This window comes from Xiphophorus couchianus, chromosome 18 (assembly GCF_001444195.1).
Source record: "Xiphophorus couchianus chromosome 18, X_couchianus-1.0, whole genome shotgun sequence".
In the NCBI taxonomy this organism is placed as follows: domain Eukaryota; kingdom Metazoa; phylum Chordata; class Actinopteri; order Cyprinodontiformes; family Poeciliidae; genus Xiphophorus; species Xiphophorus couchianus.
This window is the reverse complement of record NC_040245.1, coordinates 26,515,576-26,535,735: the sequence shown is the minus strand read 5'-3', so window position 1 is coordinate 26,535,735 and position 20,160 is coordinate 26,515,576. Positions and strand designations below refer to the sequence as shown.

At 38.0% G+C, this 20,160-nt stretch overlaps 2 protein-coding genes across 3 annotated transcripts; one reads left to right on the top strand and one right to left on the bottom strand.

The window, feature by feature from the left end:
* Positions 1-72: 72 nt before the first annotated feature.
* On the bottom strand, positions 73-4,276 carry gmfg (glia maturation factor, gamma). The gene is made up of 8 exons (XM_028044863.1): positions 3,988-4,276; positions 3,556-3,652; positions 3,384-3,433; positions 2,990-3,039; positions 2,605-2,687; positions 1,784-1,857; positions 1,378-1,583; positions 73-891 (listed from the first exon to the last, which is right to left on the bottom strand). Exons 1-7 carry the CDS (start codon positions 3,988-3,990, stop codon positions 1,512-1,514), a joined length of 429 nt encoding a protein of 142 aa, XP_027900664.1. The 5' UTR covers positions 3,991-4,276; the 3' UTR covers positions 73-891; positions 1,378-1,511.
* A 1,292-nt stretch (positions 4,277-5,568) lies between these two features.
* On the top strand, positions 5,569-20,153 carry samd4b (sterile alpha motif domain containing 4B). Of its 2 annotated transcripts, XM_028044860.1 has the most exons (14): positions 5,569-5,883; positions 7,792-7,837; positions 7,988-8,490; positions 9,591-10,067; positions 10,713-10,955; positions 12,305-12,414; positions 12,708-12,794; positions 12,905-13,178; positions 14,125-14,210; positions 14,315-14,430; positions 14,568-14,760; positions 15,975-16,101; positions 16,997-17,080; positions 18,235-20,153. In XM_028044860.1, exons 3-14 carry the CDS (start codon positions 8,295-8,297, stop codon positions 18,261-18,263), a joined length of 2,022 nt encoding a protein of 673 aa, XP_027900661.1. In that variant the 5' UTR covers positions 5,569-5,883; positions 7,792-7,837; positions 7,988-8,294; the 3' UTR covers positions 18,264-20,153. The 2 variants fall into 2 exon arrangements, with proteins under 2 accessions (XP_027900661.1, XP_027900662.1); XM_028044861.1 differs by lacking the exon at positions 7,792-7,837.
* The last annotated feature ends 7 nt before the right edge of the window (positions 20,154-20,160 follow it).

Here is a 20,160-nt window from a genome sequence, read left to right as displayed (position 1 = left end):
GTTTTCAATTCTTTGAGCTGCACAGAAGCTCACATGCAACATTTTATGAGATTATCGATAACTGAAATTGAATAATTTATTTGAGTCAAGTTTATTTGCATAGCACATCCCAGCAACACGAAAACATTAAAAAATAATCTTACATCACATAGTCAACAGTTTTGAAAACCAATAACAGATGCTACATTTTAAGTGCCATCATCAAAATCATCAATACACATCATGTTGGTCAATGATTCATTCATTATAGTTCAAACTCAGTGTTTCAGCTGTTTTGCAGTTTTCCGGAGGTTTGTTCCAGATTTGAGGTTCATAGAAGCTGAATGCTGCTTCTCCGTGTTCGGTTCTGGTTCTGGGGAATGCAGAACCAGTTCAGTTTACTTATGTAGTTCCAATTCTCAACAAATGTCATTGCATCGCACTTTACAAAATGAAATCAATCGAATAATGTACAGTTACCAAACACCTCAGTCTTAAATAAGCTTAAGTTTTATTTGTTCTGTCTTTGCTTCTTGCTTTAACTTTTTTTGAATTTTATTTTAGAGGAATGCTTCAGATTACTTTCATTCATTTTATGTGTTGCAGTTCTGATTGAATCATTACTAAACATTCTTACGTAACACCAATTACCTAAGAATTGGTGTTAAATATAAATCTAACATTTTTATATTCATATAAATGTATGAATATATTTAACATGGTTTAGCTTGAAATCAGGGCTAAAACTTACAAAGAACAGCTGTTTGATGTTTAGCTTACACTTACAGAATTGAAAAACATCAACGTCAGTGGAAAAATGTATATATAACCTGCTTAGATTTTAAGGTAAATTAACTTGATGACTCAATCATTTTCATGGAAGCTCACAGAAATCCTATATTACAATATTAACCCTTTCATGCATAGTGGTCACTACAGTGGACAGCTATCTAAAAGCCATTTTCTTGTGCTTCCTGTGGATTTTTATGTTATAAATGCACACAGACCACTGAAGTGGACACTAATGCATCATAAAATATACCATCAACTACTGGCCACCAGCTGCAAATGCAAGAAATTATTTTTGTTAAATACAATATGGCCGACAGACAAAAAAGCATGAGAACCGACCAGGTCCCTCCTTCTACTGTAGACGACTCTTGCAAGTAAAAAAAATATTGTGACATCAGATAACCCCTAAGGAACAATACTACTGATGTATTTTTCAAATAACAACTTTGTATTTGGACAAAATTACAATTGATCACATAAAGATAAAAAATAAATTATTTTTACAAAAACAATTTCCTACCTTTTTTATGCCTTAAGAAAAAAATTTTAAAAAATGGAAAAAACATTCTGACACAAAGGATTATAATTCATGCATGAAAGGGTTAAGGAAAAACTTGGAAACCAAACCTCTGCTGCTGTAAGTGAGCGTTTTAATGTCACAACAAACAAAAGAGGAAGTCAAATTCAGGATCTTGCTTAGGGAATGAGAAGCAGGTCTGAAAGTTGCAGAAGAAGCAGTTTCAGCGAAAAAACGCCAGCTGGTTCTTGAGCCATTCTTCCGTCAGGTCGTCGGCATTCCTGGTTTCAAAGATCTTCCAGAGTAAAAGAGATGCTATTAGTTAAACAAACAAACAAAAAAAATCCAAATAATGGAAAGAACAACAGTATTTTAAATTTTTTTTACTTAGCATAACGTGAAGTCCTGGCTAATTTCTGTCAATGAATGTTGTTTCAATGTCAGCCATTTTACTCGTCAGTCAGAAATAGCTCAGGACTAATAACCGACGGTTACCTTTGTGAGTTCTGCGATTTGGACCAGTCGATTCTTGCTGCCTGCGTACATCATCTGCTGCTCTGGCTTGCACCCTGTCATAAAATAGGGGTCAAATTAACATACAGAGAGAAAACAAAGTAAGTTGCTGCCTTACAGATTTTAATTCTGTTTTTGTTTTGTTGTAACAAAACAAAACAATTCAGCGATGCAAGTAATATTTCCAGAGGAATTCGTAAACCTAGGGTGTCCAAACTTTTTTGTCACATGGGCCGAAATTGCTGAGTCAAAAGTACTCAAGGCCACGAAAAGCAAAAACAAAACTAAACAAAGATCAGGCAAATAAAGTTGTCCTTTATTTGTAGAAAAGGAATATTATTATTTCTAGATCCAAAAAAAGAAAAAGGAATTTTGTATAAATTTGTTTTTTTTTGGCTCGGTTGAGCAAATCGAGCAAGATTTGGGTCACTTCCTTTCAAAATGTTTGCTATATTTAGCCAAGTTTAGTATATCAGATGAAAGCACGTTTGGGTGCAGCAAAGTCGGCTTTTCAATAAACGTCTCTGGATAGACGTGGTCCCACTTAAAAGCTTGGCTATATAAAGGCAAATACGTTGAGTTGTATTTAACATTTTCCATTTCAAGAAAATGTTTACAAATACTAAACATCAAGTACTTGCGCTGGATGGGCCAAATTTGTATCATTACTGAATGACAGTTGGGATGGGGGTGCGCACAAATTCAATCAAATGGCCAACAAATGGCCCCCAGGCCGCACTTTGGACACCCCTGGTATGAAAAAATTCAAAAACCTTATGATTCAGGAAGCTGTAATTACTTACCCATTGGGCTTGAGAAAATGAAACAGAGGGGATAAGACACTCTCCCATCCGCATGGGTGTATTTGTAGCTGTAGACAATGTATGTGAGCTGTTGTCAAGGAGAATCGCCTATCGTTTTAAAACTGTGCAAACCTTTCAGTTTGAATGGTTAAAAACGTTTTTCTAACAGTGAGAATGATCCAGTCCCAAACAACAAAGTGAACCTTTGTGTTGGAGTGAGCGTCTGCTTTTTAATGACCTGTGCAGGTTTTTGCAAAAAAAAAAAGATTGGGGAAAATGTAAATTCATTTCTATCTCTTTTCGATGATCATCGCTGCTTATGTCAGCGTCGGCAAAACCCCCAACTCTCTACAAAACGGGTAAATGCTGTCGACTCTCAGGATATCTGGGTTGGCGCTCGGGAAGCTCATTTCTCAGGTCGTCCAGTGAGATGTCCTGCAAGACAGTGAAGGATGTAAGTTATTTCAAAGCAGAATAAATAAATGCAAATGTAGAAGGAGTGTCAAGATTTTATTTGTATGTTATTAAAAAGGCCATGTCGAAAATAGAAATAACAACAATCAAGCCTGATTAGTAAAAATCTGCTAATCCTTAGCAGATTTTTACATGTTTTTTTTTGACTGGTATTTTGATGATTTATTTTTGATGCTGATCTCGAATTCTTTGAAGGCCTCTGTGGCATCACCTTAATTCAGGACAGGAAATTCGCTCGATTGCTCCAAAATAATATAATTTCCATTCACAAGATGGCTAAACTGTGACTAAACTAGCTAACTTACCTCATACTCCTCCTCAAGGATGACAAGCTGTTTCGCCATATCTATTTTAACTGAAATAAAAAAAACAACAAACTTCTTTATTACCGTTGAAGAACTAAAGTATCTATTGCAATACATTTGGAAAAACAAAATTGAATATTTTTCACCAGAATACGGTGCTTGCAGTACTTACTGAGTATGGCTGCATTGTTGGTTTCTTTTCGAAATCGGAACTTTTTCAGTTTTTCTCTCAGGCTTTCTTCCACGTCGCACACGACCAGAGAGCTTGACTGGAAACAGGTTGCAAGAATACATCTGTCAAATAAAGCCCTCGAACTATGACCTAATCAAAAAGAAGCCAAAAGAGCGCCTTACGTAGATGAGTTAAACTTTCATAACAAATTTGATCAGTCTGACATGCTAAGAGCAGGAAGTGTCATTCTGCACGAGCGAGAATCTAGTTTCCTGTTTGAACATGAGAGGCGGATGGTCGACTTTTGCGTTGGTACTAAAGTTAAAATGATTTATCTACGTTTTTCAATTCTTATGGGTAAAATTTCATGAAGTTCAGAGAAATTAAGCTGCATATCTAAACTCTAAAAGCCACTGTATTGACTGCACCTACCATCTCGAAAGGATCCTATCCTGTACGACACTGCCTTGGTGAAACTGCTTGCAGCAAACAGCTTCTGTCAGATTGTGAGCAGATCCTCCTTCTGTTGACGAGGGGAGGGCAGACACGCAACAAAAGTCTGCAGCAGGACTCTTTCCTCTTTTTACTGACATAACATCAGCCATGGTATTGCACAAGCACAGCTGTAAAAATGTTGTTCTTCATCGTTGAACACAGAAAGAAACCAGATTATTTTCAGGATTACCGGGACTCTTGTCTTGCATGTCATTGCCACCTACTTGCTTTCACTTCCACATTTCACACAGATGTATGTGGCTCTGGAAATGTGGAAATGTGTGTGTTCTGAACGAATTGGCCAACCTGAAGTATGTAAAACTGAAAACCGGAAGGGGTCGAGCACTAATCCCTGAGGTTACTCCACGTCAACCCAGCGTGTAGGTTTTGTGAGCCATGGCAAGATCTGTTTTGGAGATTTGGGTGAAATAGATATATCAACCCATAATTTTAAATGGTATAAAAGAAACGGTGTGGTTGAAATGATAAGGAATGAGGGTGGTGCTAAAATGTCGTGCAACTGGTGCAGCATTTCATTTATAGTCGGAGATTTCGAGTTGGAAAAATCAACTCGAAATATATATATATATATATATATATATATATATATATATATATATATATATATATATATATATATATATATATATATGTGTATGCATATATAGATAGATATGTATATCTATCTATCTATCTATCTATCTATCTATCTATCTATCTATCTATCTATCTATCTATACATACATATATATAGTGGGATGTCCCACTTTGTTCCAATTGATATATAACACTAGACACAGACTCACTTTATATTAAAATTGAGACTTTTTGTTTGTACACAAGCTTTGCAATTTTATTGTATTTGAAACTGGGACTAGTTTGTCCTTTTCTACATATATCACACTCTATTAGTTTTATAATTTTTTACATTAAAAATATCATTATTGAACATTTTGTCTTCTGGTTGAATTTATTGAATGTATTAATATTCATTCATATTAATTTTGCGATTTTGTAAACGAAAATCGTCTGTACGATTACATTTTTAAATATAAAATTATACCTTCTGATTAGTTTCTCAACCTTTTTGCGAAATGCTTTTTTTTTTGGACTGTCACTTGAGTCATTTCTTGGACGGCTGCCTTTTACTTTGAGTAAAAAACGTTGAAGTGGTGTTACTCTTACGCGAGTGTGGTTTTTGGGTAATCTACTACTCTACCCACCTCTACTTATGAAAAAAAAAAATGGACATGGCCAGACCACATACTTGTGTTCCATTTACACTCAAATTTACCACCTCAAATTTGGTGGTAAATTTGAGTGTAAATTTACAACCTCCCACTCCCACACTTCCAAAAAATCTCCTACGGGAATGAGTGTGACCACCATAAGCCTACAGAGGCTTGACTTCTGTAAGTTTTTTTTTTGATAACCTACAAACTATTCACCCGACAGTGGAAGCTTTGAAAGGTCTAGAACAGTGGGCGGAAACCCATTTTACGTACGTGAAAACGTATGACACCGTGCCCACGTCTTACGTCAACTCAAAATCGAAGAGGATTTCTCCAGGCGTACACTCCTTATTTTCTGTATCCCAACTAGCGTTTTTGTACATACGCTTATTCAAAAAAAATGTTGTATTTGAAACAACAGTTTCTCGCCACCGCCAATGACAATTCTTAAGGGTTATTATGCGTGGGGATGAAAACAAGCGTTTCTGCCAACTAGGCTAACGCATCTGCAGCCGTTAGCAGAACTATTCCTACTCTTCTGTCGAGCTAGCTGTGGATTAGCACTTTAGCCTAGCTCGCTAACCAGGCACATCTGAGAAAGGTAAACACATTTTCAAATTCCATGTATTGTAAATAACAGCTTCTGGGTATTTGTGTTGCTATTTAGCCAATACCTTATCTCCAGAGAAATTACCTTTAGTTGGACCGTTTTCGTCGCAAATTCTTGAAGTGCCAACGGAGAAAAGGTGTAGCAGCAGCGGCGTCAACGCAAAACAATACAAATCCCGAATCCCTCACCAGAGACTAGGCCGACTAGGCTAACTCCAGTTTACCTCTACTAAATATGCTCAACTGTTTGAGGACACGTTTTGCTTTAATTGTCACTGTTAAAATCACAATTCACACAGCCACTACTTCCACATATGATACAGAGCTGAGTTTTTCTGTTATAATGCTAAGTGAGATACCATTTGCCGTGATGGGAGTTAGCTCTTTTGACATGTATTTAAATCTCACATAGCCTTTGCTATTTAGATGTGCAGACCAAATTTCTCTTGATCAGACCATTTGTATTATAATTGTATCATAGAATGACAAACTTTGCTACTCGTTTTATAACAGTATAGTTTGGAGTAATACCTTATTTTCTTTCGCTATTAACTAATACAGAGTATAATACTCGTCCAAGGAATAGTTGATTTATTGGTTTTCTTTTACATACATTTCTTATTGTTGTTGGAACATGTGTTTTTTCAGACATACTTGGGAAGCAACGTTTTGATTGCTGAACTCTTGAAGGCTTTTATTTATCTTCCATTCTTCGTCACTGGCTGTGCTCGCATATTATTTCATAATTGTCTACTCAAATTTTCTCTCACTGAACTTTTTGAACTTCTGTGTTCATAGTTTATTTACTTCCACAGGTGGAAGAACCTGCTATTTCTAGATATTGCATTGATACCACATTAATTTTTTTTAGCATCACGTCCCATCCACAAACTTCAATGTATATTCTATGTCTACCACTTATATATATATTTAAATAAGCCACATGTTAAGCAATGCTCCAGAAGATGCTCCATGTTTATGATATATCAACCTAATTATGTTTTAAACAATTCCACTCGTTAGTTTTAGTGATTTTGCTGACTGATATTTGTTAAACTTATTATCCTGAGATACTGTATTTATGCTAAGATAAGGTAAACTCCATTTATTAACTTGGTGACTTTAACCATATAGACAGTTGGTTGCACTGGGTTTTATGTTGGGTGATTTGGAGGACTACCGGTTATTTTAGTAATCAATTATTCCATCTATTTATTCAGGCGATTAATCGGTTAGAAAATATAGGTGCATTCTGCAGCCTTTTCATTTAACCACTTAAGCCTTTTTGTACAATAGTAGAAATACATTAATAGATGCAAATAGTTTAATTAATTTTAACATTTTATTGCATAAAATACAATAGCATATCATTCCTTTAGTGTATGCTCGATCATTTGCAGCAAAGGATGTATCTGCAGATTTAAAAAATACTTCCGACTTCTACATGTGAAAAGCTCCGCCCTTTCTGCAGTACAGTGTAGATTCAATCTGTTGACTATTTGGATGGCAAAAATTGGCAATTGAGAAATTGGAGATTTATTTAACACAATTTGAACTGGATGAAGCTAAAACTATGCCACTTTAGGTAGAACATTTTTTTTTTTTTTTTTCCATAAATGCAAAATAAATATTTTTTTGCAGTTTTGCTTAATTCCTGCTCTGAGTATGTTGTTCCTTCAGCAATTATCCTTTTTCTTTTGAGTCTGTATACTCCAGTTAACGATTATTTGATTATTAAATTAGTTGACGATTATTTAAATAATTGATTCGTCACGATTAATCGTTTCAGCCCTAGTGATTTGAATATAGGGTTTAATACAAATGTCCATCACCTTTTCTAGATATTTTTTTGTTTTTAAATTGCAAAAGTTTTTAAAATAATGCATTGTTTTTCTTCCAGCTCGCAGCTATATGGTACTTTATGTCGGCCTAACATAAAATCCCAGGTTTGTGGCGCTATATGTGAAAATGACCTCAAGCATGAAAATAAATACTAGTGATTTAACACTGGTATCTATTTTTTAAATAGTTTTAAAAATTGTATTCTTAAAACAATTTTGAGAATTGTTTTAACTTTATTTTGTTGATCTAAATAGGGCACAGATGACGTGAAGTAACACAGCTCCTCCGTCGTGAGCCATTACCTGCTACGGCCGACGCACAGTGACCATCGAGGCATCTTAAAAAATAAAAAGAAAGAAAAATCCCAGACAGCATTCGTGTCTGCAGCTCCTCCAGCACCTGAACCATGTGAGGGGGCCCCCTCGGTCCGGCCTGAGGGGAACCCTGGACTGTTGAAACGACGACCCCCTGACCCCCGCTGTGCGGGGAAGGACTCGTCCCGTCTCAAACTTATCAAACCCCCTCAGATCCCCGCCCGCACACTCCCACTCTCCCCACGCCATGATGTTCCGGGATCAGGTAGGTATCCTCACAGATTGGTTCAAAGGCTGGAATGAGTGCGAACAGACGGTGGCGCTCTTGTCGCTCCTGAAGAGGGTGTCCCGCACGCAGGCTCGCTTTCTCCACATCTGCCTAGAACACTGGCTGGCAGACTGCACTGAGATCCACATCCTTGAAGCTGAGGCCAACAATGCAGGTAACTCCGATTTACCGTTTGACATAAAGGTGTGAACAATTAATCAACTTGCAACTAATTATCGGTTACTGGTTTATTAGATTAAAATTAGCTCCAATCGGACATTTAAGGTCTTCAGTCAGACCTTCTTTAAGTCTTGTAGTTTGGCCGCCTCCAGCAGAGGCAGCTGATCCGGGAGGAAAGATGGCAGGGCTATTTTTGAACAGGAAAGAGAGGGTCCAACCAGAGTCCGGTGTGAGATGTAATATTTACTTTACGCGGTACTGTTTTGAATTATAAGCACCTGAAAAGTTCCTTAAGTTTGCCCTTAATAGAGCGCATTCAACCGAGCTGCATGACGGAGCTTCTGAACCCAACACATACCGATGTGCTACGAAGGTTGGGATGATGCGACAGAAAAGCGAAGGGCATAAACGAAAAATAAGCACGGTTGATTTTCAGAGCTGTCGTTGTCGGTTAAAGCGCTTTATGGAGCGAAGTTTTCACATTCCTGTACATGAATGCTCTGTTCATGGGGAATTAAATGTGTAATATATTTTATTGTTTTACATCTTCTATTTTTCTGGTAAGCAATGTCTTAAGAGGTTCCTGTTTTGTTATTTTTAATAGACATTATATTATATTTCTGTTTATTCGGTCTGTTTAATTCAACTGACCCAAAATATTGTAAGAATTTAATTATGTTGGGCGCAGCCATGATGCAAAGGTAAAGCATCTATACAGGAGCCTCAGTCCTCCACGTGCCGACACTGGTTGAGTCCCAGCTGTTGATGCATGTCTTCCCCCTCTCATTACTTGCTTTCCTGTCGGACCACCCTCAAATAAAGGCCACCAGAGCAATCCCGTCACGCTATGGAAAGACTGTTATCCCTATTAATACAAAAGACAACTCAGGTTTTTAATAGTCAACTAATTGTTAGTTGATTGATAAGATCAGTCGACTTCAGATTAACTCAATCAGTAACTGATTATTGTAACTATGATACAGTAACAATGTTTTGCTATCTATAAGTAAATGATGTAATAATGAATCTGCTTTACTAAGTATCTAAATATTCATTAATTTAGCTTTTTTATTTATTTATATATATATTAATCAGCAACCGTCAGTCAGTGGCATCAGGAGCCGAAAGAAAAGGTGGTGTCCCTGCTGCTGTCCCACTTGCCTCTGCTTCAACCACGCAATTGCGAGGCCAAATGTGAATACATGAAGCTGCTGCAGAAAGTGCTGACTCACACCATTGAGAGTAGCCTTTTCGTGGAGGAAAGCCGGCAGCTGCTCTCCTATGCACTCATCCACCCCGCCACCACCCTGGATGATCGCACCTCGCTCGCCTCGTGGCTAAACCACCTGGAGGAACACCTTTCCAGCGGCTACGCATCCAGGGCGCCACCCAGTCCTTACCACCCGCGGCAGAGCTCAGACGAATGGCCCGGCTCGGCCGAGGCCCTCGACCCCGGCAACGCGTGGCCAGACAAGTCCCTGTCGTCCAGCACGTCTCCCGCGGGCCAGAACGGACACATGCCGTTTCCAGGCGGGCTGTCCTCACCAATCAGTGGGAACGGCAATAACACAGGTATGGGTGGTGAGCTTTTGATTTGAGAGTCAAATGTGCTAGAACAGTGTTGGCCGCCAGGGGGCGTTATGAAAGTTGGAGACGAGAAAAAATATACAAGAATAAAAAAAAAAAATCTGAAATCCATAATTCTTTTAATCTTTTATCATAATTTTTGTTTTCTGTTTGTCAAGCATTTATTATTTTCTGGCAAAGAAAAAGACCAAAAGATCTGCTGCAAGGAAGTAGATTTTTTTGGTCTGGTAAAATAAAATTTTGTGATTTTATATAAAATATTATGTACTTTCTTGTAATCACAAGAAAATTAGATTTTCTGGTAATAGTCATAATATATTATCTGATAATATTTCCTGCCACAGAACTCATGACCATCTAAAATCAAAGGTATGACGCAGCATTTATGCTAAATGAATATCAAAATTTCCTGAACAGATAATCAAAAACTTTCTAAAAGTTAATGCTTCTCTGCATTGTCTGTCATAGCATTGTCTGTGGGTTTCCAAAGTGGGTCACTGGCCAGCGGTTAATGCTCTGTGGGAGGCCATGGCATGGAAAAGTTTGGGAACCCCACTGCTAGAATACCGCTTTTGTAATAGAGATGGCTACGAGGGTTAAAAATATGGTTGCTTTTGATCGCTTTTCCAGGTCTAGTCGGACACATGCAGCCAAGCCCTCTGAAGAAGCCCATGCAGGTCATCCCTTCCAATTCCCTGGCCTGTGGCTCAGAGTGGGGCAGCCAGGACGACGCGGGGGGGCGACAGAACTTCATCTCCACAGACCACGCACCGCTTTCACCTCAGAGCAGCATAGCGTCTTCGGGCAGCGAACAGACAGAAGAGCAGGGCTCCGCACGCAACACTTTTCTGGAGGACGGCAGCGGCATGAAAGGTCAGAATTAGCTCTCGTTTAGCTCTGGTAACATTCACCATGTTGTTCACTATAGTACAACCTTACCATCAACTGTGCTTTCAAGATTTTGTGTACTTCGTTGTGTTGATTCGTTTTGTCTTTATCCCTATTTAGAAATTGTGAGCAAAAATTAGATTTGTGATTCTTTCTGCAACCCATGGCTCTTCAACCCCAACCTCTTCAATCTGATTTGAGAATTATGTTCCAGTTCCTTCAGACTAGCCAGCACCAATTGGCAAACACCTGGTGGAACTGTGCATCTAAAGTCATTATACAAACAAATTCTCAGTTGAACGCACGCTGGTAAAAACGTTGTTAAAGGGTTAATAGAGGAGCCATGTCGTGATGACTTCCTGCAGGTGGAGTTTCAGAAAGAGCAGGAATTTTTAAAGAGACAGAGGTTAAATTTAAAGGGTTAAATTATGAAGTCAATTTAAATTATGCTTCATATACATTGTATTTTTTTAACAACTTGATTGTGCTATAAAATGTTACTATGTGCCTGCCACTTGAAAAAGCTATAATCTAGTTTGACTGTGCATACATTTTTCACCAGTAAATTTACAATAATTCAAAACCTGACTGGGTAGCCTGTGTGTAAATGTGCATAATGTTGTAAAGGAAAATATGACCAAATATGTAAGTCTGCCTATAAATACTGTACTTGGCTCAACAGGGCTTCATTTTGATTGGCAGGTCAAATGCTGAAACGTCTAAACGCTTAAAAAATAAAGGAAAACCTACAATTTCTGTTGCATGAACCTTCTTGAGTTCAGTAGCCATCATATTAAAGCTTAGAGCCTTCCTTTGATACATAAACTATGATAGTCTTGTAAATTATTTATTTTCTGTTTGAACCAAAATTACTACACAGCTACCACTGTATCTGTAAAGGAAAGCTGCAGAACGTTATTTTACGTGGCACAGCTCTTAAACAGAAAAAAAAACTCCTAACTTTCAAAATGTTACTACAGTTGTAATAACAGCACAAATGCAGCAATCAGGTCTTGCTTAAAGTTTATTTTTCCGGGTCTCTGTTCTGTCCTTCCTCCGTCATGTATGTCCAGTGGGAGCAATGATTATTACTCGCGTGACTTTGTTTACAAATTATGGTCTGCTTGCAAAAAAAGCACAATGGGAAAACAAACCACAACAAACTAAAAAAAAAAAAAAAAAAAAGTCCGCTTTTGGTCCGGACCAAACTAGCGGACCAAGGGACTTTCCTGGTGTGAATACACCCTTCGCCAATCGTTAAAAAAGGTTGATATTTTTTAATCATCTGACTGACGGTGCTACTTTTCTTTTGACTTTGTGCGTCCTCTTTGCAGATGTTCCTGCATGGTTGAAGAGCCTTCGCCTTCATAAATATGCATCCCTATTCTCACAGATGACCTATGAGGAGATGATGATCCTTACGGAGCAACATCTAGAATCTCAGGTGTTTCCATTTGTTCTGTCATCTTCACTGCTCGCCGACTGTGATTTCTGTACAGTCTTCAAACCTGGTGGTGCGTAAGCTCTCAATGAGGCGTGAAATTAAACAATGAACCCTACAGTTATATTGAGCCAGTCACACATTGTAGGAAATTGTCGAATATTTCCCCCTCCCCTCACCTTCCTTGAAACAGACGGTGATTAGGTTTGTTATTTAGTGACTGTATGAATTGCTCAGTGTGCCTTGATGACACGACTTCTCACACCAGTCTGCTGTTGGTCTTCTGTCTTGTTCAGAACGTCACGAAAGGAGCGCGACACAAGATTGCGTTGAGTATCCAGAAGCTGCGAGAGAGACAGAGTATACTCAAGTCTTTAGAGAAGGTGAGTATTTCAGCTTCCTCTGAAGCTAAAAAAAGAAAAAGACATCAAACATCTAAATTCAGAGTGTACACTTCCACATTTTTGATATTGATGCCCTTATGTCCGGTCAGGATATTTTGGAAGGGGGGAACCTGCGCAACGCCCTCCAGGAGCTTCAGCAGATCATCACCACACCAATTAAGGCCTACAGTCCTCCCAGCGCAGCACAACCCATCTCGGACACCTCCACTAACTCAACAGATGGCACAAAAACAGGAGCGGACAAAGAAGCGACATCCGAGGACTTGCAGTCCCACAACCCACCCCCCTGCGACGGAGACTCGTCGGTCACGCCCATCTCAGATGGGGACATAGCGGGACAGTTCACCCGTGTAATGGGAAAAGGTAACACCATTAACCTCTCAGCTTCAGATTGTGGCTGATTGGAGTTAAATTAGGTTGATAGGTCAAATTGTATTACTTATTTACAGTGTTTTGTGAAATTATTAATGCTCCCAGAACAAAACCTTTCAACATTGTGTCATGTAACAATGACAATCTTCAGCGTACTTCATTGGGATTTTATGTGATATAGCAAAACAAAGTTGAGCACAAGTTGGAAATGGGGAAAAAATAAGCACAATTAAAAAAAAGAAGAAAGAAAGAAAGAAACTAAAATGTTTATGCTTTGGCATTGAGCTCTGCCTCCTGAGCCAAATGTTTGCATCACAACATTTCACTGAAAATCCAGCTGCAAGTCATTTAGAGTATATATCTACCAGATTTGCACATTTAGGGACTAAAGATAGGTCCAATAGGTCTGATTTGGATCCAATCATACAGATTTGATTTGAATAATTTATGAACAGCATTATTTAAATCTTAAGTCAGACTTTCTATTGGTCTGGACTTTCACTGGGCCAGTTTAACTTGTGTATATACTTTACTCCAAACCTTTCTCCACTGGAGCTTTGGGTGTATGAAAATATTTTGCAAATGTTCATGATGCTGTAGTTCCGATATAATTTTGACCTCCCTCAAATTGGACTTTTAATATTTGATACAATAGTATTATTGTAATTGGACAGCAATACAAGTCCACACCAAACTGCTATTTATATGTAAAAAATTGTTTAAGGCCATTAAACATTTTTCTTCCACTAAATGGTTACATTCTGCTTTGTTGGTCTTTTACATGAAATCCCACTTGACGAAATGCGCAAGATTCTTACACGTTACTAATACAATCTTTATTAATTGTCAGTTGTAAATCCTAAAATTATGGCCTTTTCTCTGTGTGCCTCACATCCTTTACATGTCTGGTAATATAAAATATTGTTGGCCATCTCAGTGTGCACCCAGCTGCTGGTTTCAAGGCCAGATGAAGAAAACATCAGCTGTTACCTTCAACTTATTGAGAAGTGCCTAGCACATGAGGTGAGAAGTAGCTTCTATTTTTTGTTCTTGGTCAGTATGTTGCATGCAAGCCGTATCAGTTATCAGAAGCTACATTTTTAGAGGCTTTTTATTTTGGGTTTTAGGCTTTCTCAGAAACCCACAAGAAAAGGCTGGTCACCTGGAAGCAGCAGGTCCTCAAGCTGCTGCGCCTGTTCCCTCGGAAAACTATGCCGGACATGTCGGCGTACCGACAGAAAGGGTGAGGCTTCCTGCTTTCTTGTACCTTTGATCTTTCTCCTAACCACTGTTTTTGTCAGGATAACTTAATGTAACCTCACTGAATTCATCCTCCTCTTTCCTCTATATAACTTCCTTTTCCTACCTGTGCTGTTTCAGCTGGAACTATGGGTCAAACTCCCTGCCCACAGCAGGCTCTGTGAGCGGGGGTGTAAGCCGACGGGGCCAGAGGCAGTTCCCAATGACCCCTCGTGGACTCCCAGCTGGACGCATGTGTCTTCCTGGCGGGATCGGTGGAGCATCTCCACGCCACACACTCGCTAATCCTGCGTTGGCAGGACAGGGTAGACAAGTCAGTATTACCTCCAGGGAATAAAAAATGGCTCCTGCCTAGCATAGAGTGATCTTAAGCTAAAAGTGAGGTGTCCACTCACCTGTAAAAGAAGTCTTAAATTTATGTATCTAAAATGCTTTAAATTCATTTTAAAAAAAAAAGTAAGTTGGCCTTAGATGTTACTTTCAATGTTATCTTCAACTTATCGAAGTTAATAAGTCTTAAATACGCCAGTCACTGGCCTTAAATTTTGTTGTTGTGGGACTTTTCTGTCAGGCAAAAGTTTGAGTCGCATGCCAACATCGTGGTTGCGTTCTATGACTAAATGCGGCCACTAACTAGCTTTTTCTATGTGTCTATCCTGGGTAGGAAAAAAATATAGAACAAGTTGGCTGGACAATGTTTGTTTTTGCCACTGGACCACTTCTTTTGCCAACCAGTATGAGCCAGCAGGGTCCACTAATCATCACCTATATTAAGACTTTTTTCTGTTTTAAATTTCATTCCAGCTGACAGTAGAAAGGTCTTAAATTTGACTTGCTGTAACCTATAGATACCCTAAAAAGTATTTTAATATATTAAGCTTTTTTGCATTTTGTCAAGTGATATCCAAAGAGTTCGTATTTTAAGTGATGGAGTAATAGTACTATATAATTGTAAGGTGGAAGGGAAGAGAGAATATTTTTTTTAAATACATTTTCCAAAAAGTCAAATTTGGTTTTAGCAGAGCAGAAAATCTCCTTACATGTACCGTTTCCTCAACTTCACTCAAGGTCTCGTGTTAAAAATACAAAATGTTTATATTTTGATTTGCATAACATGCATACATTTCCTTCCAATTATCAATTATGTGCTTCATTATGGTGGTGAATGAAACAGTGTCTCAATAAAATACATTAAAGATGTTTTATTGTGGAAAACATAGGGAAAAATTCAAAAGTTGTCCAAAATCCTGCAAGGCGCTAAACCTGTTGTATGAAAGGTCAAAGCACTCATAAATGCGAAAATGTTGATAACTGGAATGAAGTTTAAGTGGATGACATTAGACGTACCTTGTAATTAGAACCGAATGCATGTTTTTAAAAACTTCATCACAAACACTGGTTTTCCTTTCTTGTCCTTTTTTTGAGTCAGATTTTTCAAATTATTTTTGCATGTATCTGAATGATTAGCAAGCAGTTTCCAAAAGTCTGAGTCAGATTGATATGACACGGTGTTGTTTTCCTCCACAGAACCTGTGGTTCGCCAACCCTGGGGGCAGCAACAGCATGCCTAGTCAGAGTCGCAGCTCTGTGCAGCGGACCCACTCGCTTCCTGTCCACACATCTCCACAAACCATGCTCATGTTCCAGCAGCAAGGTGGCGCACATCAGCATATGTTCATTATGCTCATATACTTACCCGCTAGCTATAGTTATTCCTTTTTAAAAAAAATAAATGTAAATAAACCATTCTTTTTATTAGTAAGAAACTAAGAATAGTTTTCCACTACACATTTTTAACTGCGGTGTATGCACCATTATTTATTTTTTCTCTTCCAAAACTGTTAATTATTAATTAGATTATTTGAAAGTGGCTAATGTGACTGCAACCTAATGGCTTGCTAATAGCTACAGAAGTTATATGAACATTAAAATCTTGCTGCATGCCTCAAAATGATTTAGTTCATTTTTGAACCCTGCAGACCGACATTGCATATTTAAAGGTGTATCTCAATTGAACATAAAAGAAAACAATAATACTACTTTTACTGCTTAGACAATGGACAAAGCAGACTACGTTCACTATGTTATGTTCACTATCATGTAACATAACAATCTGTTTATTTTGACTTACCATACTTAGCTGCATTTTTTTTTATCTCCCAATACTATTTTTAGTAGCAGTACTGTATTATTTTTAAGCATGCTTTGGTTTTGATTGTTTTTTCTAGTTTTTTTTTTTTAACATTTGTGTGCGTATACATGCCCCCACTTCCTTTAACTCGCTGCTGTGACACCTGGATGTCAACTATTTTCTTTGCTAACAATTTACCTATCTTTCATTAGTTGATAAAGTAGAACTATTTGGTGCATTTTCTGTCTCACAGCATGCTTTAATCCTGATTTTTAAAATAAAAAAAAAACAAACACATCCATCCTCTTTCTACATGCAAGAAAAACATATCGGACATTTTTAAAATTTAACATGGGGGAAAAAAAGCAAATGATTGAGTGAATGAGATCTTAATGTCGATTCTTTCCATTTTCTTAAGAATGCCAAGTTCCAGGTTCTGACCTGGAGATCAACCCCACGCTGGAGTCACTGTGCCTCAGTATGACGGAGCATGCCTTAGGGGGTAAGTGTCCTCATCACACATTAGCTATCCATGCTACTACCTATGAAACCTTACATGTTTGTTCACTCAAAGAACACCAACCTGTGGTGTGCTTGATGGGAAATTATGAGAAACAGCTGTGTAGCCAGAAGAAAACTACTAATCACTGTTTGCATTTCCATTGCAAATTGGTGCAAAACTTTGTCAATATTCTGCTAATGGCCGAAGAACAAAATTTTGCGTAATTAATATATGGAAATAAGTTTGTTCATGCTATAAGTCATTAAAAACAAACACACCGCGCCATCGTCCTCCAGCTACTTCCTGCCATCGTCTTCTTGGCTGTTTGTGTCAGTGGCAACATCTGGTTGCTGATCACGTGGCTCATAATGCAAAAAAAGTGTTTCATTGCAGTATTGTGAAATAAACCAAGTTTGATACAGACAAAAAACCCACCTCATTTTAGTGGCAAAAGGTTTTTATAAAAAAACCCGATGTATCTTTCTATGGACCCATTTGTGTCTTTAATAAAGCTGATGATGATGATGGCAGCTTTTTTTAAATTAACGTGCTAACATTACGCAAATTTATTCTCAAAATGTCAAATTGCTCAGTATGGTCAACGGAAACTCAGCAAGTGAGGGCAACCAGAGAAAAAGGCTTCAACTTGTAAGGGAAGTAGAATGTTACAGATGAATGTAGAATTATTTCTGCTGATTGTCTCACGTCCAGTATTTGCTATTTATATCTGCACCTGAATAGGGAATAAACTGTTTAAAATTAAAAAGTAAAAAAATAAAATAGATTAAGAAAACTTAGCAAAACTTTGAAAATAGGTGGTACTGTTTAAAAAAGAAAAGAAAAAGTAAAATGACATCGTAAAGGTGGCGCATTTCATATCCACTGTCTTGAATACAATAACTGTGATTGAAATGCATTCATTAATGTCAAGATTAATGGAATAAGATTGAGATTACATTGGAAAACTTTAAAAAAAAAAGCTGTTTTAATGGGTTCTAGTCGTTATACATACTGCCACCTACTGGACAAGAGATGCACTTTCACACCCCAAACAATTTCAACATCACCAGGGTTTTCCTGCCTGACAAAATGAAGACTAATATGTATACACTCAGTGTAGGCTGTTGCCTAATTGTGTCTCGTCTTCTTCTCAGATGGAACTGATCGGACATCAACAATATGAAGAGGAAAAAAAAAGACACTTCATTTGAGGCCTGCTCGGTTCAGCACAAAGACAGATGTGATGCTTCAGAAAAGAAAAAAAAAAACCCAGGCAACGCAGTCACTACAATATGACAAAAAAACTGTGTATATGTTCTTTAATATTTTTGTACTTTATTATATACAACTAAGTTTATTAAAAATGGAATACAGATGATTATTATATTGTGGAACAGAGAAACGGTGAACTGCGTCGGCTGGGCCATGTCACCTGCAGCAGGACTGTGACATGGCCGTGCAGCGGTTCAGTTTACCACGATACGGAGAAAAGAAAAAAAAAAGAAGCAGTGGATTGGTGCTGTCTTTAGGGGTTCTGCCCTGAATTTGCTCTTCTTCTCTTACTGCCTTGGAACAAGGTTTTCTATCCACAACACACTGACAGCCCCTTCACCCGTGTTCTAGATTCGAAAAAAAAAAAAAAAGAGAAGTTTCCAGCCACAAGTGAGGCACTTTTATTAACTTATCTTTGATATTAGGCACTAACTGTAATTGGTCATCATGGTACACTCTCTGAGGTTTCACCTGGAGATTGGTGTTAACCTACTAATCCGATAGACAGCTCTAGTCAGGGCTTTAAAATTAGGCTGTTCCTTTTTTTTTTTTTTGTTCCTTATGTCCTCGTTGGAAATTTCGTTGCACAAACGGAAGCCAGAGGACCAAACAGGAGTGAGTAATAGTTTGTATTTCAACTTTAGGACATCTCTTTTTGTTTCACTTTAACATATAAAGTAAAAAAAAAAAAAAAAAAAAAAAAAAGCAACTGTCCTCCTCTAAGCTTCTACAAAGCCAAAGACAAGGGTTGTGCGTTTGTTAATTTGTGAAAGATATTTGTAGTGAGTTGCAGCAGAACAATTAAACGAAAAAAATAGTGTGAAAAATGATTGCCAGCTGCAACTTGTCTTTTATTTTAACGTCCTACGTCATAAATGATGATGAATCTCATTTTGTGCCAGGGAAACCCCGAAAAGGGGTGAGGGGACGGCCTAGCTGGCAAGGTTTATACCGTGTAGGAGCTTGTTGGATATTGAACTGATGAACGCGACGAGGCCAGAGCGTTTTCAGTTTACGATCCAGTGAACGCTAAATGAAAACGATCTCGATTCTCTTGTGGGGCAAAGGGGAACTTTGCGATTGGCTTTTGGAAAACGTTTAAGAAACGCTCGCAGCGCCCTCGTCCTTTTAAAAACGGCCAACGTGATGATTTGATGAATCATTCTTTTATTTTTTTTTTTTTGAGGTGCTTGACGATGTCCATGTTTTGTTTTTTCCTGTTTGTCTGTATTTCAAGTCTCAGAGCTCCCTACGTTATCTGTTATCAGTGTTGAATCAAAAACTTGTCTCTCTTTTTTTTTTCTTTTCTTTTTTCTCCCAGCCTCTGTCTTTGAATGTGACAGAGCCGGAGGTGCATGTTTGTGTGATAATGGACTTTTTGGATCACTTTTTGGTTGCTTCATAAGGCAGGGAAAAGAGAGAGAGAGAGAAAAAAAACCATTCGTATATTATTTCAACAGAGCCATAGGAGGTCTGTCTAGTAAAGATGGTTATTTACAGATATCTTTTTTCCAATTGTATTTTTTACTCTTCCCTTGATATTGATGACTTGTGCTTCTTTTCTATAATCGCATGTTTTGCCACACTAATGCAGCACTGTTGTAGATAAGAGGACATGATGGCTGACGGCGCCAGGTGTCGCCAACGGCTAGAGACCAGTCATCTTGCAACAGATGTTGTATTCATATCGCCTAAATGTCACTGTTTACATCTTTCTGGGATGATCCCCCGATTCATAATATTTGATGTCACGAGTAATCTATTGTCTCGCTATGTAACACATAAAAGAACTGAAGCCTTTCTCGCTT